The sequence below is a fragment of the Aythya fuligula genome, chromosome 21 (genome assembly GCF_009819795.1).
Source record: "Aythya fuligula isolate bAytFul2 chromosome 21, bAytFul2.pri, whole genome shotgun sequence".
Lineage (NCBI taxonomy): Eukaryota > Metazoa > Chordata > Aves > Anseriformes > Anatidae > Aythya > Aythya fuligula.
The window spans coordinates 1,426,465-1,443,075 of NC_045579.1; the positions used below are offsets into that span (position 1 = coordinate 1,426,465).

At 44.3% G+C, this 16,611-nt stretch overlaps 1 protein-coding gene across 3 annotated transcripts in view; it reads left to right on the forward strand.

Annotated features, from left to right (window-relative positions):
- The window catches only part of PAX7 (paired box 7), a 99,313-nt gene that overhangs the window by 50,004 nt on the left and 32,698 nt on the right, over nt 1-16,611 (forward strand). For all 3 annotated transcript variants that reach the window (XM_032201520.1, XM_032201519.1, XM_032201521.1), the window contains exons 6-7: nt 12,457-12,622; nt 13,244-13,443. In XM_032201520.1, coding sequence (XP_032057411.1) covers nt 12,457-12,622; nt 13,244-13,443 — 366 coding nt within the window. The remainder of the gene's footprint in view (nt 1-12,456; nt 12,623-13,243; nt 13,444-16,611) is intronic.

The following is a 16,611-nucleotide window of genomic DNA, read 5'->3' on the forward strand; positions in this document are numbered from 1 at the left end:
CACAGCCAACAGTTGAATTGCGGGCAGAGAGAGGAGGGAAAGTACTCCAGGCTTGTGGCAGGGACACAGACAATTAACCTGCTTCTCCAGAACAAAACAGGCTTTTTTTTTTTTTTCTTTTTTTTCTTTTTTTTTCTGTTGTTCTGTGGTTCTCACGATAATGAGCTTGATGTGATTGCTCAGAAGCCAAAAGTGCCAAAAGTTTCTGCTGTTTTCCCTGAGCTGTCTGGGCATGGATGTTTCTCCCACACACCTGGGATGTTCCCTGGCTAAGGACTTTTCCCAGTGTTAAGCCAGTCACAGCACTGCAGCAGACACATCCTTATATCCCTCCAGCTTCCTCCTGGGAGGTGCCAGGTTTTCATGAATCCATCATCCCTCATGGTCTGCCTTATAAAAACACCAAAAAGTGAATCTGGTGAACTTTAAGCTGTTTCCAGTTTTGATCTTAGTCAAAAGGCCTTGTCAGAGTATTCAACAGCAAGAGTGTTAATTTGCTAGACATGCAGGACCTTAGTTAGGTGGAGACTGGGAAAAGTGGCTAATTTAGGGAACTAATCTACTAAATGTTGGAATGTGTGGATTCCCCCATTTTTGTTTTTCATATTCCACTCCTAATTGCTCTTGCTTGTGTAGATGAACATAAAGTTGTTAATGGAGTTGCAAAAAGTAAAAAAAGGGCATTTCAAGAAAGAGCAGAGTTCAGGTAACACCTTGTCATGGGGTAAGAGAAAACCTGCATTGTGTGAGCTGTGATGAGGACATGCTAGGGAGGATGGGAAGAGCCTTGAAGTGCCAGGGAGTGCAAAAACAGAGGCAGATTCTCTGTTTTTCCAAGGGGTTCTGGCCTCACCGTGACAAGACTGGGAGAAGGGAGGGAGGTGAGAGCAGAGAAAGGGAAAGCTAAATAAATAAATAAGGAGAACCTTTCCCTTGTCTCAAGCTGTGATCTCTGAATCCCCCTACTTGCTCCCAGGCAGCTTGCATGGAGGTTTCTGCCAGGGCTCCACAAGCAGCTGTTCTCCGAGGCACATTCCTGATGGCTTTCTCATTCTGACATCCTGGCAGGCTCAGCTTCTTCCCACCACTTTTAAGCCTGCCGCCCCTTGTAAAATTTTCTGGATATCAGAGCAGATCTTTTACTGGCTCTCGGGACCTACAAACATTAGTCAATCAAGTTTTTTTTTTTTGGGGGGGGGAAAGCCACACACACACACAAACGCACTCACATGCACCATCCAGCAGGATATCTTCTACCACATTATAGTCGTACTCCTGTCTCAGAAGAGTTTCTAAGGCCAAAAGGTGCACTTTTGGATTAAAGATAGCTGCAATAACAGTAGGTCTGGCTGAGACCAGGGTTTCTGGGTGTTAAGAGCCATGCTAGCATCTACCCAGAGACAGACTTTGTCTGCAGAAGCTTATCATATTAGCATATAATATGGGAGGTGGACGTATGAAAGGCATTTGGTGACCCGTGGTCACAAAAGAGACTTGAGAGTAGCCCTTACTGCTCCTTGGTGCTTGTTCATTCCTCATCCATCTTCTGGAACTGTGCCTTCTGTCTGCTGTGCAGCCATGTCCCTTGATCAAACCCATCTCTGAAGCAGAGCTCAGATGTTGCTACCCAGCTTTCTAACTGTGTCGTGTATTAACACCACCCCTGCACTGCAATCCCATTGAGCTAATCACTGTTCCAGCACTGAACAAAAACAAGAAGGCCTGTGCATATATTCTCCCTGCTTCTTTCTCCTGCTCAGCTCTCTGGTTTACCACATGAAAGATGAACCTGCCTAGGTCACATTCATTCCCTCTGATACCTGAGTGTTCACGTACTGTAATCTCCTCCACATGAAAAGCTGATAGCTCTGTTAAACTTTATTGGCAGGCCTTAGAGTCCGGCCAGTCCTGCAGCTGTCTAGCTAAGTGGAAGTTTGACACGTTGACAGCTAATAAAATCCACAAGCTGAACAACAAGAAGAGGTGGAGGGGGAGCACTTCCAAGCTCCAATTTCTCATCTGCTAGGAAGATCACGGGAGGGTGAGCAATATTTTAGCAGGGTCACGGCAGTGTCTGTGTGGGTTAGATGCGGGATTCCAGTGTTCAGGCTTCAACACACCATACGGTGTGAGACATTAAAAGGTTAATCCCAAACACAGCGCAGACTGCCATGGATTTCCGCAAAACCAGGATTATGGTGCCAGATCTGTGCTGAGTGAGGCCACCAGTGGAAATTCCCACTGACTTGTTTTTGTGCAGGGCAATGTCTTGACTCATGTGGCCACACAAATTGTCCAGTACTGAACAAATTCCTGCCCATCTGCATGGTCCCATTTCAACACTTCCAGAAAACAAGTTGCTGAATCCAAGTGTTCATGGATTTTAAAATTAAGTCTAACAGCTAAGCATTTCACTTAGTGAATTTAATGGAAGCTTTGATTTTGATCTGCAGTGTATTCTGGGTTTTTATACTGTTTTTTTGCAACTACATAACTGACAGCATTAAAGTTCTTATATGGAAAAAACAACCTTAATGGGATTCTCTGATAATTTTGAACTTCTTCTCACTGGTATTTCTAGAGAATGGACATTTTTCAGAACAACCCATTTCTCACAAATGGTTTCAGCTTTGTCAGTATAGCATTTTTCAGTAGGAAAATAGTTTTGTCAGAAATTCGTATTTAAGTGTGGAAATGACTTCTTGAGGCAGCACCGGTGTCAGTGTCAGAAGAGACACCAGGTACATCAGTCATAGGGCTAGCGAGTTGAAACTAATCCTTCTCTTAGATGATCCCATTTGTGTATCTGCTTGGCCAAATGTGTTGTAATTTGAAGGCTAGTCACAAACAAACATCAGTGCTTTTTTCAATTTGATATTTGAACGCTATCAACAAAAAGAATATAAGGTAAAACAAAGGAGAACGCATGCATAAATTGTCCCCAGACCGGCCCCACAATCCCAAGTCGTTTTGAAATGTGTATGCTGGAAATGTTTTTCACAAATAGACCTCAGTGCATAGGTTCCCACCCAAACAGCCCCTCTCCCTTCACCCTACTGCTGTAATGACTCAGACATGACAGACTCCAAAATATTATCTCAAAATGCTTTCCTAGAAACCCACCAAAATTGTTCCCAAAAAAATAAATGGCAGCTTCTCAGTGTGATTCAGATGGTCCTACCATAGGCAGCTGGGTACAAGCATGCATACTGCAAGCAAGTACGTTAATTCTAGTTCCTATAGTCTAGGCAGTGGGCACTTTCTGGAATTAAATCAAAAGTGAGAAGGGGTGGGTGCCTTGTGATGCTGATCTCTGTTATTAATTCCCAGGAAATTCCATGCACTGAGAAACCGTTATTTCAATAACAAAATTAAACTGGAGAGCAGGAGTCGCAACCCAATGCTTTATTGATCATTTTTATGATGGATACCATTGTGATTTCTGCCTGGGAGAAAATGGATGTTTCATTTAATAAAAAGGCTCAGAGCAATTCTGTCTCTGAAATCTCGGTGCATTTCTAGGCTACTCACATAATATGTATTTTATGACACAGTTTCAAACTGTAGTAAACAGCCATATTCTAGATCATGCTGCAGCAGCTCAGACATGCCGAATGGAGCACCAGAAAAGAAATTCCATTCCATTTTGCTTGAAATTTTTTTCACAAAGCAATTCTGTTCTCAGTGTGAAGGAGCTCAAACCACCATTCCCCCATTTCCCAGCAGCTCTCTGCAGTCTATGCAGAAAATACACAGATTTCGTGGGAACTTCTCAGCTCTCTCTCTGCTCTGTGCTAGTGGGGACCCCGGTGCTTTCACCAGCTGTCCCTGCGGTCAGAGGCCTGCCCTTGAGATGGTGCTTTACAAAGGCGTCATGTGGAAGGATGGTGCGGTGACAGCCAGGCTTCCTCTAGCTTTGAGCATAAGCTGGAGTCATGAAAAGCTGCTGGAGCCTAATGCTGTTTGCCTGGTGTTTGGATTCCCAAACTCTTTGAGAAGTGTCCAAACTGGCCCTTCTGAGGCAGTCCCCCTCCCTTAAAGGTCGGCTGGGAATGTTTTCTTTCTTCCTGAGGGTCCGACTCGTTTACATTTCTTGTGAAGAGAGCTGCGATGAGGTTATGACACAACAGCTGCCCCGTGTTTTTGGCAGCAGCTGGGGCACTGAGAGGCCGTGCGGAGGAGCTGGGAGCTGGAGCTCTCGTTGGCAGAGCCTAGCTTGGCACTCTCCTTTTCCACGGCACGGGGCCAACCGCACTCTCGCGCCCCAGAGCGCCCAGCTAGATGGCCTGCCGCGAGAACAGCCCCTGGCACTGCGGTGGCTGGCCCGTGAGAACCGCAGCAGTGCTGCCGGTGCGTGTGGCCAGGCACGGCGAGAGACCCGCGGCGCGGTGCCAAGCGGCATCCAGCTCCCGAGGGAGGTCAGGGTGAGGGCAGTGTGCTGTTCCAGGCAGCTGAAAGGAAGCGGCTCCGCAAGGTAAAGCCAGCAAGGGCTGAATGCTGCTGAGATGGCAGTGGGGTCTGGATGCTTCCCTGGATGCGGCTAAGGGAGATCCTGCTACAGAAGGATGCAGATGATGAGAGGGAGAGGTTGGTAACCAGCCTCGTACAACCCAGCTTGTAAGTTTTCATTCGCTTAGTGAATCGGTGCTGGATGTCTCACAGTGTTTCTGCTGTTCTTTCACATCAATTATAAATATACAATTATAAACAGAAATGCAATTGGATTGCAGAGTAACCAACGACACACTTGCCCCAGCTAATATCCTCCAAATAAGCCCTTGATCCATCTACTTGCGACAGAAAAAAAATAAATTAAAACAAAATGTAAAGTAAATTTTCAGATATCCAAACTGCAGTGGCAAGTCCTTTTTGACCTAAATTTTCCTAAAGCCAGAGGTGATCTCTTGAAATTGTGAGCACATCCTTTGCCCACATCTATGGCCTTCCTTAGAAAAGCATCAGCACTTTTGATATTTGTAGGAGAATTACAGTGACCAGCACCCTTGGAAATAGAAATGTCCCATTCATGGGGGACAAAGTCCCAGCTGCATCAGCCTTAAGGGCATCTTGCTAGAGAGAGTCAGCATTATTTCATTAAGTATGAAATTTACTGAAGATGAAGATGATAAACTTAATCCTGTAGTCCTTCTAGCAAAACATTGCTTGAAATCAACTGGAATGAATACAAACTTCAGGACTTGCTGTATAATTTGACAAGACCAGCTTGGTTTGTACGTGTGTGGCAGGGAACCTGTAGGAAACAATTGGAGTACTTTATGTCAGAAAGTGCTCCTTTGAGCTTGCTGGCTTCTGCAGATGGAGGAATCCATTTGATACAGTAAAAAGTGGTTTTTAGGAAAAATCACGGATTTTGGTGTTGAGATTCAGACAAGTCAGTTCTGGGTTTTGCTTGTTTGTCCTATTCTGCTTTTCTTGGTCTGCTTTGGACCAAGGAGCAGAACTGCCACCCTCACAGTCACAAGCTGAAAAGGGGATCGCCTAAACAATGTGGTAACAATTTACTTTTCTTACAAAGGCAAGAGGGCCCAGAGGCCAAAGCAATGAACTAGGTCCCAGTGCCTTGGATGAAACCGTTGTGTGTAACACTGAGCACTCAGCTGGTCTAAATGGAAGTCAGTGAAGTTGCACTGATTTATAGCAGCAGAGTGTCTGTCCCATTGTATTAAAAACAAACAGGGCCTCCGAGAGGTTTTATGAGGAGAACCTTTATCCCAAAATTTCCAGTTCAACAAAGGTGGACCAAAATGGTTCTCACACGCTTTGTTCATCTGCCCTGCGCTGAAGCTCTGATGCTAGCAGAGCTGCTGCCTTGTGTGTGCCAGGTGAAGTGAGCACGTGAACCAGCACGCATGGTGCTCAGGCTGTCCTCAACCTCCCCAGCTGAGGAGGCTTTCTATTTACTGGGGCACCACTGTAATAGATTCAGCTTGGTCAATAATGGAGAACGTTTATAATAATCAGGGGTAGGCATTGCAAGGGTTTGTTAAGCTTTAAGCCCCTTCCCATAGTGTTTAAGTTATTATAAAGGCTCATAGCTTTTCCTTGCAAAGAAAATCTTGATAGTGTAACTCAAAGTGCTGCTGGTTTGCTGCTAAAGCCCAGTCTATATCCAGGCAAACAACAGCAGCAAGAAATCTACTCCCCCAACATCTCATTCACCTCAGTGAGGTGTGAACATCAAAGCCCATTCTGAAATGTTTAAATGCAACTCAAACACCATTAAAACTGGGCCATCTAAGAAGCAAGTGAGCAAGTGCAGAGAGAGCACTTCATAAAATGCACAGTCTTGCAGCTGCTTTATGGCAGCACTGAAGTCATCCAGATGTCTTCAGGCTTCCAGAAGTCCCATTCACCCTCAGACACAGAGTTTATAAAGATAAGCAGATAAATAAAACAGAGGTTTTATTTATTTAACAGAATTTTCTCTTACGACTTGAAGTAATCACTGAGAAGCACAGTATGTAAAAAAAATATATATATATATATGTAAAAAAAATATATATATTTATATATATATTTTTTTTTATAAGTATGAACTCCCTTGTAACAGTAAATGGTGAAGCTGTATCACTGGTCAGCGTTGGGTTTGGAGATGTGAAGCCATGAGTTCAAATGTGGGCTTAGACAGAATGTCTCAGCACAGAAGTGGACAGATGGACCTGCTCCATTTTTTCTGCCTCCTGTTTCCATGTCTGGAGGATGCAATCTATCAGCAGTTACAAGGTGTTCGTACTGTGATGATCATTTAAAGGTAGAGATGGCTTTTTGGTTGAGGAAGTGTTTATGTCACAACTAATTCATGGATAGCTACTCAATAATATTGCAAGAGTAAAGTAACTTGTGCCATAATGAAATATTTCACTGCCAACAATGGTTTGTTTAATAAAAAGCAGTTTGCAAAAAAAAAAAAATATGCATTTACCAGAAACTGTTCAAACTCTTCAGAAGAATGTTATAAATAGCTAACACCTTCAGGAACAGGGATATGCCAGGAGAAATATAGGCTAAATTCATTGGATAATCTCATTTGTGAAGAATCATTTGTTCTGCTCCACTAACCTTGTTTAATATTTATCTTAACCGTATCACCCACAAGTGACAGAGGCTCAGTGTTTTGGGCACTGAGCCAAAGTGTCACCAGATACTGCTGTATCCTTACACGCACAGATAAAATCTGCATGCCTAAAATCTGTGCACTGCTAGGGGCTTTTTTTCTTGTTTTGTAAAGAATTATCTCAATAGCCTTGATGATGTTCGTATGTCCCTGATGTCTGTTTTTTGCACCCCTTAGCACCTGGCATCACTAAACTGCTGTAGGGCCTTGCAGGACCCCATCTCACTGTAATGTTTTGGCCCTTCCAGCCTGGGAAGACATTAGGATGGAGCTGTAACTACATTGGGTCTCTCATCAGTGCTGCTGCTAGAGCTCCTCTCTCTGAAAGCCTACTGCATCAGCCGCCTGGAAAGCCCAGGGTCTGCAGCATTTATGATAGTGTGGACAAGGTGAGGAGGCACTGCAGGGACCTGCCCTGCTGCCAGGGAGAACCTGACCTGGCACAGCCTCCCCCATGCAGCCTGGGGAGGGACCTCATCAGATTCTGGTGGAGTTTGTGTGCTTGCTTGGGATGGATGATTCTTTTCCACCTGGTTTCTGCAGCCTCTTGGGCCTGTGAAAGCAAACACATGTTTGCTTCCATGCTGCTGGAGAACAAGGGCACGGCTTGGCTTTTCCATCCCTGTTTCCATTTATGAGCTCATTTATCCCATCCATCTTTCTCCAACATCAAGTCCTGATTAGGCTGAGCAGGAACACAACAGGCTTTCTTTCCCACAGGAGGCTCTTTTTGACCTTCCTTTCCTCTCCTTGTCTGACAAATTGTGGGAGCTGACCCATATCTCAGCGGCTGCAGGGATAATTCAGTCCAGCCCCATCCTGGCAGGCAGCTGTCTCTGCAGCCCTTCTCCACTGTTCTGCTGGTTGAGAACAAGTGGCTGGGACATCTCGGGCCAGCCCTTGGCAGGGTTGGGTGCAAGTGTTCATGTTAAATAAAAACCAGTGCTAACCTTTGCCCCAAACCCACTCTGACTGGGAGGATGAACATGAAGAACCTTCTAGGACGTAATTTTTTAAGTTGTTTTCCATACAGGCACTTCTGTATCTATGCACTTGCCCTCAGCAGAGCTGAGCAGTGTATGTAACACATCTCCTGTCTATATAATGCATTTTTTGGAAGCCAATCAATGGGGACAAAAGCCCCAAATATCTCTAGCAGGTATGAACTGTTGCCTTCAATGACCTGTATTATACATGTACTGCCATACCTTTGGCAAGCAGCATATTTAAACAGCACGAGATCTCTTTGCTATGCACAGAGAAATGATTGCGAAGAACTTGTCTTGTTAAGAAGCAGCAGGTTTCTGCAGTGCCAGTTTTTATGCTCTTGGGTTCTTCACACAGTCCTTTTTGCAAGTGCTGGCTGCCCTGGTCCCAGCATACAACCGTAATTGTGCAATTCTGCCCCAGCAGCCTCTCAAACAACATCTCCACAGGCAGACCAGCAGCTTCAAAACTTCTTCCCCTTCCCATCTTCTTCCCACCAGTCTGGGTTTAGCAGACGTAGCCTTCACCCTGGGCTTAACATGGTGTAACAGTATCCTCTGGCAGGGGGAATCTTTAGTGGCTGATAAAACCTTAACTGTTGTGAAATGAAAGCAGGTTCCCTTTGAAGTGCGCCTCGCATTACAGTTAGATGCTTTAGCCTCTATATTTTAACTACCAATAAAATGATTTATAAGCATAAAGGCCTGAGCCACCTTTAAGGCGGGGGAAGGGAAAGAATTGCTAACGTCATTAGCTGGAATGTATCTGTTTTTTTTTTTTCTGTGGGTTATAAGTAAAGGGCAGAATCAACCCGTTTGGGCCATGAAATGTCCCTTCCTCTGCACGGGAAGATAAATCCTATCAATTTCTTTGTGGAAGGTTTCAGTGTATTTGGGGCTGCGTTCTCCAGCCAGGCTCCGTTAGGAAGCAGTGCACTGCAGCATGTAGTTGTGAATCACATTTGGTTGCAAATGTATTTACTATCGTTATTGTTTATTATTCCTTTTGCTGTGATGCTCCAGCTGAGACACAGACCTCATTGTGCTGGGTGTGGTGCATACCAGCAGTTAATGAGAGCCTCTGACTCAGGTGGTTGATTCTTGAAATAAATTAAAATGTGTGAAAACGTGGGTTTTATCCTCACTGTAGAAGTTGTAACCTGATGCATGGACTGTGTAAGGACCAAAATTTATTGAATGAAGTAATATTTCCACTGACTTCAATCTGGAAAAGCAAAGCTTCCCTGAAGTCATACAAGGATCCCATCGTATAATTAGGAACTGACTTTTTCTCTGGTTGTAGTCCAATGCCATGCAAAATAGCATTCCCTCCTTTCTTCCCATACCCTTGTGTGTTGCAGACTGAAGTTTGGAGGGCACCCCAAGAATGGCCCCTGCAGAGGCCTTTCTGGTCAACACGACATGGTTGTAAAAGGATCCAATGTATCCTTTTATCTCCCTTAAAAATGAAATGAAATATAAAATAAAATAAAATAAAATAAAATAAAATAAAATAAAATAAAATAAAATAAAATAAAATAAAATAAAATAAAATAAAATAAAATAAAATAAAATAAAATAAAATGAAATGAAATAGCAGCTCTGCACCCTCAAGTGGATGTGGAGAAGCAAGATGGGAGGAGTTATACACACAGGTGTGAATTTGAACTCTACGCAGATACGTGTGTTGGTGCATGGGCAGCACTAACCTCATGTGGTGTAATGTAATACAGTGCAAATCTCTCCAAAGTTGTGTTTTGATCATATGTTAGCCGAGCCGACTGACAAACCACCACAGGGAAACCAGAGTACGCGTGGAGATGTTGTTGGAGAACCCAGTCCTATACTAGACCTTCTCACTCCACATGTTTCTTCTGAACTTCTAATCCCCAGTGGATTTGCCAACATCTGGCTCTTGGTTATAAAAAGGAACTTTCCCACCCTTTCTGATGTTGGGAAAGAGTCAGAAATCACCAGAATGGCTTTTACTTTCTTGGACTTCATCTTCTCTTTCCCTCCCAACTCCTGGATTCATAGGTCCTTGGTTATTTGAATTTTTTATGCTGTCCTCAGCACTGAGATCTTTGTTGGAGTGGGAGCTCTTCCAGACACAGGCCAGGCCCTTTTCTATGAAGAGAGGAGGTATATATATATCCTGGTGTTCTAGATTATAGAAATTTAGCAAGTTTTTATGTCCTTAACTGTGCAAGTGAAAGTAAATGATATGAGAGGAGGAGACACGTAGTGTATCCTTAATATGCATGAATTAACAAATTCCTGCACATGTGAGAAAAGGACAGGACCATCCACTTTTTATGAGCAGGGCAAACGAAAGGTTATTTATTTGTGTTGCTCACAGCTTCTAGAAATTGTGCCATGTGTTGGGCTGTGTAAAAATGTTATAAAGTGCTACAGACCTTGATGTTCATTCATTTTTCTCTCCCTAACTCTGTCCTAGATTTTGCTAGTGACTTATGGTGCCAAAAATGAGCACAGAGATTCTGACCTGCATGGACTCTGTTGATCAATGCAGATCGGATGTAAGCTGACCTATTTCTGTCACGCTTTTGGAAGGTGCTAAGAGGTTACGCTGCTTCAGTAGCGCAGTGCAGTAGGAACAGGTCTGTAAAGAGGCACATTGGGTGCCAAGGACCTGACATCAGCACTGTATACATTTCAGGGAGGTTAATTTAGATGAGCTCCTCCAAAGAAAACTGGGCTTTTTTCTTTGTTTGTTTGTTTTCATTGTGCATGGATGTAAATAACTGCAAGAACTGAAGGACTGACCAGGACAAGGCCATTGCCAGCAGGTCACACACAGCTGTCATTAGCGGGTCTGAATCAAACTGTTTTTAAAGCACACTAGTTAGATGAGTAACATGTCCAAAGAGCAATAATAGACTGTGATCTAGAGAACCTCAAAGGAATTTGTGCATAAAGCTCATCATATGCTTGTTTTTGCAGCAGCACTGCAGTGTGTGTGGACTTGGAGCCAACACTCCATTAAATGAGAATCTCTAAATGAAAACAGGTTGCCTTGTTGAATGAATATACATACCCACAGGTGCCAATAAGAAAAAGGCAAGCTAAGAAGTGAGCATTTACAGAGAGACTCAATTTAAAGGCCAGAGCAAGACTCCCACTTTGAGATTTGGATCATGTCGGAGCATTGGACTCAGATTCCATTATGTTTAGGGAAGAGAGTTTTGTTTTGGTTCACAAGATGTGGGGACAGTTTGGATTGCAGTGCCTCAAACCCTTGTAACCCCAGCTTCTGATCTGACGTTGAGCAGCTTGGAAGCCTGATGGAGGTTTTTTTTTCTCCGAATGTCTTACGCTCTTGATTTTTGCTCCATTTTTTCTTGTTGCTGTGAAATTTAATCATGTTTCCTAGCCCTTTAGGCCTCACAAAGTCCAGCAGCTGCATTCTCATCTGGCTTGAAAGCTTATCCGCATACTTCTGAACCCCAAACAGAGATCGGTCCTGAGAGCCTCTCTGATTAAATAAAGTAAACCAAGCCCAAGAGACAGCTTGAGAAGCCCTTTCCGCTATCCAGAAGGGAGATTGCTCATGATAAAACACATCAGGGCAGACAAATGCATTTAGAAAAATCTCTCCTAGCGTCTTACAGGTAAAGTAGCACTGTAGGAAACATGAGCTTGGCTTTGCACATGCATTAATACTGAGTTTATTTTAATGCATGGAGATTTAAATTGGCTGCAGTACAATGCTAGTGCACACTGCAGTGCCTCTTGCAAGGAGAGCATGTCTTAGCATACAGACAACAGTGATTTGCTGCAGTACAGAGAAGCTAAGAAAACCTTGTATTCCCTCCGGTCTGGTTCTATCTATTTAGCTTGTCTAACATAGAAACCATGATGCTAATCTGTCTATTTATCCCTCCTAACAGTGCAGCCGTGTTGCTATTATGGTACATAATCCTTCAGCATAATTCACATAGTTGTCAGATAACAAGGCAGAATGGCCAGGTGGTAGCAACGCATCTATTTGGTATGGACTGTCTCAGAATACACAAGCTAAATTTTTCCTCTTCGTCTCACCCTACTGCTGATAGCACCCTCCCATGCTCTTAACAGTATCTTTCACAATTTTAAATGCATGTGTCTTCACCCAGGAAACAGAGCAGTAGTAGTACTGTCACTTGAAAGAAAGGAAACTAAGGAACAGAGACCAACATTCTCAAAGTCAATATCAGGCAGCAATTTGAACCTGGTTTTGGCCAGTGCTGTAACTCAGGATGCTGTAACCCAGTCTAGGTGTGATAGGACAGCTGCTCCGAGAGTCACACGTACTTTTTCCTGTCCCTGTCTCAGGTGTGGTTCAGCAACCGAAGAGCGAGATGGCGCAAACAGGCAGGAGCGAACCAACTCGCGGCTTTCAACCACCTGCTGCCGGGGGGCTTCCCACCCACAGGAATGCCAACGCTGCCCCCGTACCAACTGCCGGACTCCACCTACCCAACAACCACCATTTCCCAAGGTGAGCACCCCTTCACCTGCACTCCTGCTCTCCCCTTGCCCTAACTCATCCCATTGGCACCTCCTTTTCTGATTTGTGACATTCCTCTTAGATTCTTGTAACAGGTAGGTGGTTTTCCTTTAGCTGGGGAGGACAGCTTTTGCCTCAAGTCATTGGAGACTCTGCTTTCTCCTCTGGAGAACAGGCAGATCTGGCCTGCCCACTGTCTCATGGACCTTTCTGCTACACCAGTGTGTCTCATGACTGTTGTCCTGCTCAGATTTGAAATGAAGAGCACATCAGTCCAAAGTGAGCATGGTATAGGCTTTCCTTTGTGGTTCCCTTCCTTTTCCTTTGTGGTTTTGCTAGGAGTATTGCTAATTCTAGCCGGCTTTGGCCTTGGCCTTTACAAAGGAATTTGCACCCTTGGTGTGGAGGAAAAATAAGAGAAAATTCAGACGTTTCGTCCCAGGTTTGCACATTTTGTGCTGTCACGTGTCATGTTTGTGTTCACCTGGAACACCTTGATGGTAGGACACAGAAGCTGAGATCAGGACAGCCAAACTACCAGTCCATGCTTTGTGCAGCACCAGCCATACCACCCCACGACTGTTGGTTGACCTTTGAACAATCTCTCCGCAGATGGGGGAAGCACTGTGCACAGACCCCAGCCCCTGCCGCCATCCACCATGCACCAGGGAGGGCTTGCCGCAGCCGCTGCTGCCGACACCGGCTCTGCCTATGGGGCCCGACACAGCTTCTCCAGCTACTCAGACAGTTTCATGAATGCTGCAGCTCCTGCCAACCACATGAATCCTGTTAGCAATGGCCTCTCTCCACAGGTATGTGACCTGCTTCCATTCTCTTTATTTGGCTGACAGTATTTGGCTGGTCCAGATCCTCTGAGAGCAGGGCAGACTTCAGGCTATCACAATGAATTATGGTAAACAAGGGAGTTATTATTATTGTCAGGAATTCTTGGAGGCAGCCTAGTTAAAACAATTAGTTAATTTGTTTATCGGCAGTATCTATCCTGAGCTCAGCACTACACTGCCAGAGCATTTGTATCCTGATAGTTTCTGTATTCAGGATAGCATAATGTAATTGCAAACAGCAGGATGTAGAGCATTGGTGTTTGTCTTCTCAGCACTCCAGAAAAATTCCAGTGCAGGTGTGTGCCCTTCATTTGTTGATTTTAGCCTAATGGCAGCAAGCTTGATTTTCTCAGTTACCTTTTTCAGACTCTTTAGAGTAGGCCATGATTTGTGGACCACTGATCTAGAGATTAGTTGGAGCCAGCTTGTCCGAGTCTGGCTGAAACTTGGAAAGCCACTAGTTGTGAAAACGCCATGGGTCTGACTTTCCTTAAAACATAAGGATTTGTAGATCAGGGATTTAGTTTTGAGAAATATTTTGTCATGTAATCAGTTCTGCTAAATGCTTTCCACAGGATCAGAATAAGAGATGTAGGTAAGCTTTAAAGGAGGAAAGATACGTTTCACATGCATCTGCTGGCGTAAAAAATGGAGTGTGTGTGTGTTTTAAGGATATCAGGCAACATCTACGGCCTCCCCATATATCACACCCTTGATTTTGAAATCCCTGCCTGAGCTCAGAACAGAGCGCCAAGGCTTGCCCAGCTGCCTTCTGAAGGGCCCTGTACCCAGGTTTTATCAGACTGCTGCCAGTTGCATGCACAGCTTTTCAGTGCTGCACATGACAGAGAAATGAGCCTCAGCAGTGTAGAGAGGTTAAGTCTTCCATCATCAGCAAGTCTGGAGAATACAGAGAGCAGAGCTCGTGCTATGTGGATGTAATGGGAGCAGACTTATGTTCTCAGTTGGTGAGCTCTACTGAAGTCAATGGAGATGTCAGGGTTTGCACCAGCTGAGAATACAGCCCACACTAGATCTGCTCTCTATCACCATCCTGGAATAAGAATTCTAATATTTTGTCACCTCATTAGATAGAGCCTTTAATCTTCTCTTTGGTTTACTTGATGTAATCTATATTCTAAATACACATTTCCTTTTAAGTGCAACAAAGCACACTAAAAAATAACAGCAAGGACTTGTATTCTTGTGGTGTCTGCAGTCCTGGAAGGGTACCAAATATGTTTTGCTTTTGTTCTCGGTCACTTGTGAAATATGGAGACATATGAAGTGCCCTGTAGCAGTTGTTTCAGAGTGGCCAGTAACACTATTTAAGACAGGAAGTACAAAATAATTTGAAACTACAGGAGAAATGAGGTAGGTATCTGAAATGAAAAGGCTACAACTGTTTAGAGAGGAGTCCAATAAATGGGGACATCACTGAGGTATATAGATTTTAAGGTCCAATATCTTGTGATCTCTCAAGTGTGAAAACAAACATTGAGTGTCAATGGAAAGAGGGAAATTTTGCAGCTTCTCTGAAATGGTATAAAAATCCCACTTCTAGCTTTGAATGGTCATAAGATAGAAAATGTAAAGTGTGACTGGCACAGGACTGAATATTGCTTCAAACAGTGTAATTTGTGGGGGAAATAGGGAGACATCTTTATGACAAGGGATTTCTAATAGCACTAGGCTTGGGAGATGAGCATATGGTATGGAATTCAAAGGCAGGCTGCAGGTTAGATAGTCCAGGGCACATGACTAATTCAGATTTTCACAAGTGCAATTTAGAACTGAAGAATAAGTTAAGGATGAGATGCACGTGATAAGCTGCACAAACACTAGTCCATCATGCAATTTCCATTTCTGTAGGTTCATCATCTACTTACTAGTCCTGCTTGCTAAGTCAGAGACTCATTAAAATGACCAGACCAATGCTTTTTCTGTGCTTATCCCTATCCCAAATTACCCTGCCCCCAGGCTCAGAGTAGGGGAAGATAGAGTCCTGAGCCAATAAGCCCTTTGTATGGGAAAGAGAGGATACATTATCTTGAAGTCCTGAAGAAAAGAGAGCTTTGCACCCCCAAGAAGGGGAGATTCCTATTTCCCTAATGCTTCTAATCATGCGAGGTCCAAGATATCAGCATATAAATTCTTCTATTTCTTTTGTGCATGAAAAGGCTAACCCAGGTTATTTTATGAGTGCTTTATATTTACTGATCTTGCCAACTTCCTGCCTTTCTAAGCTCTCTGCTGTTCCTAGTGGAGGGATGCGAGAAATACAGAAGTATCCTCATCTATATTGTGGGGTGTGTGTAAGTGTTGCGAGGTCTCAATAAGATTCAGCTGTTTCACAGCATTACAGGTAAAGCCCATAGCACCTCAACCCTCCCATTCTCCTGAGCAAGTATCTGTGGTATCTGTTTGCTCTCTGCAGGGGTAAATATCAACCACAGGGAAGGAGAGTGGTCAGGAGGTAGAAAAAAATGGGAACTTCAAATGATGGCAATTTGTCTGAGAGCTGCAAACAGACAGTTCTCTGGTTTCATCCTTCAGCAGCAGCAGGAGGGAGATTTCTTTGCAGTTTGACAAGGGGGTGGGGGCCTGCCAGGTCAAGAGCTCCCAGCATTTGCTGCCGCTCAGCACACTATCCAGTTACCCTGGGATTGGGTGTCCCGGCCAGAATCCACCAGACAGGCTCGGTGCTGGCAGTTGAAATTCAAGAGGAGAAGCATGGCATTTCCATTCCCACAACAGAGAAAAGGGGATTACGTTCGGCCTCTGCAGTCTCGGTGCGCTCCCCCTGCATGCACTTCAGTCCTCCCCCTCCTGACAGAAAGGGCAGACGTTGCTGAAAGTTCTACCCAAACTTCACATGGGAAATGGCCACGTTTCTTGCTTGTTTTCCAGCCTGCAGCATGCACAGCTTTGTGCCTCGTCCTATTCTGCTCCTGGATCTCTAAAGCCCTCCTCGGAAGTGACATCTAGTTGCCCCAGTTTAGAGGCTGTTGTGCCTTTATTCCAGAGCTGAGACTGCCAAAGAGCAATAAGTCATCTGGGAAGTTCAGCTACTTCATCCCATGATGATGTTTTACTTCACCTAAGAACACTGTCTCGGTTGTGCGAAGGAGAGTC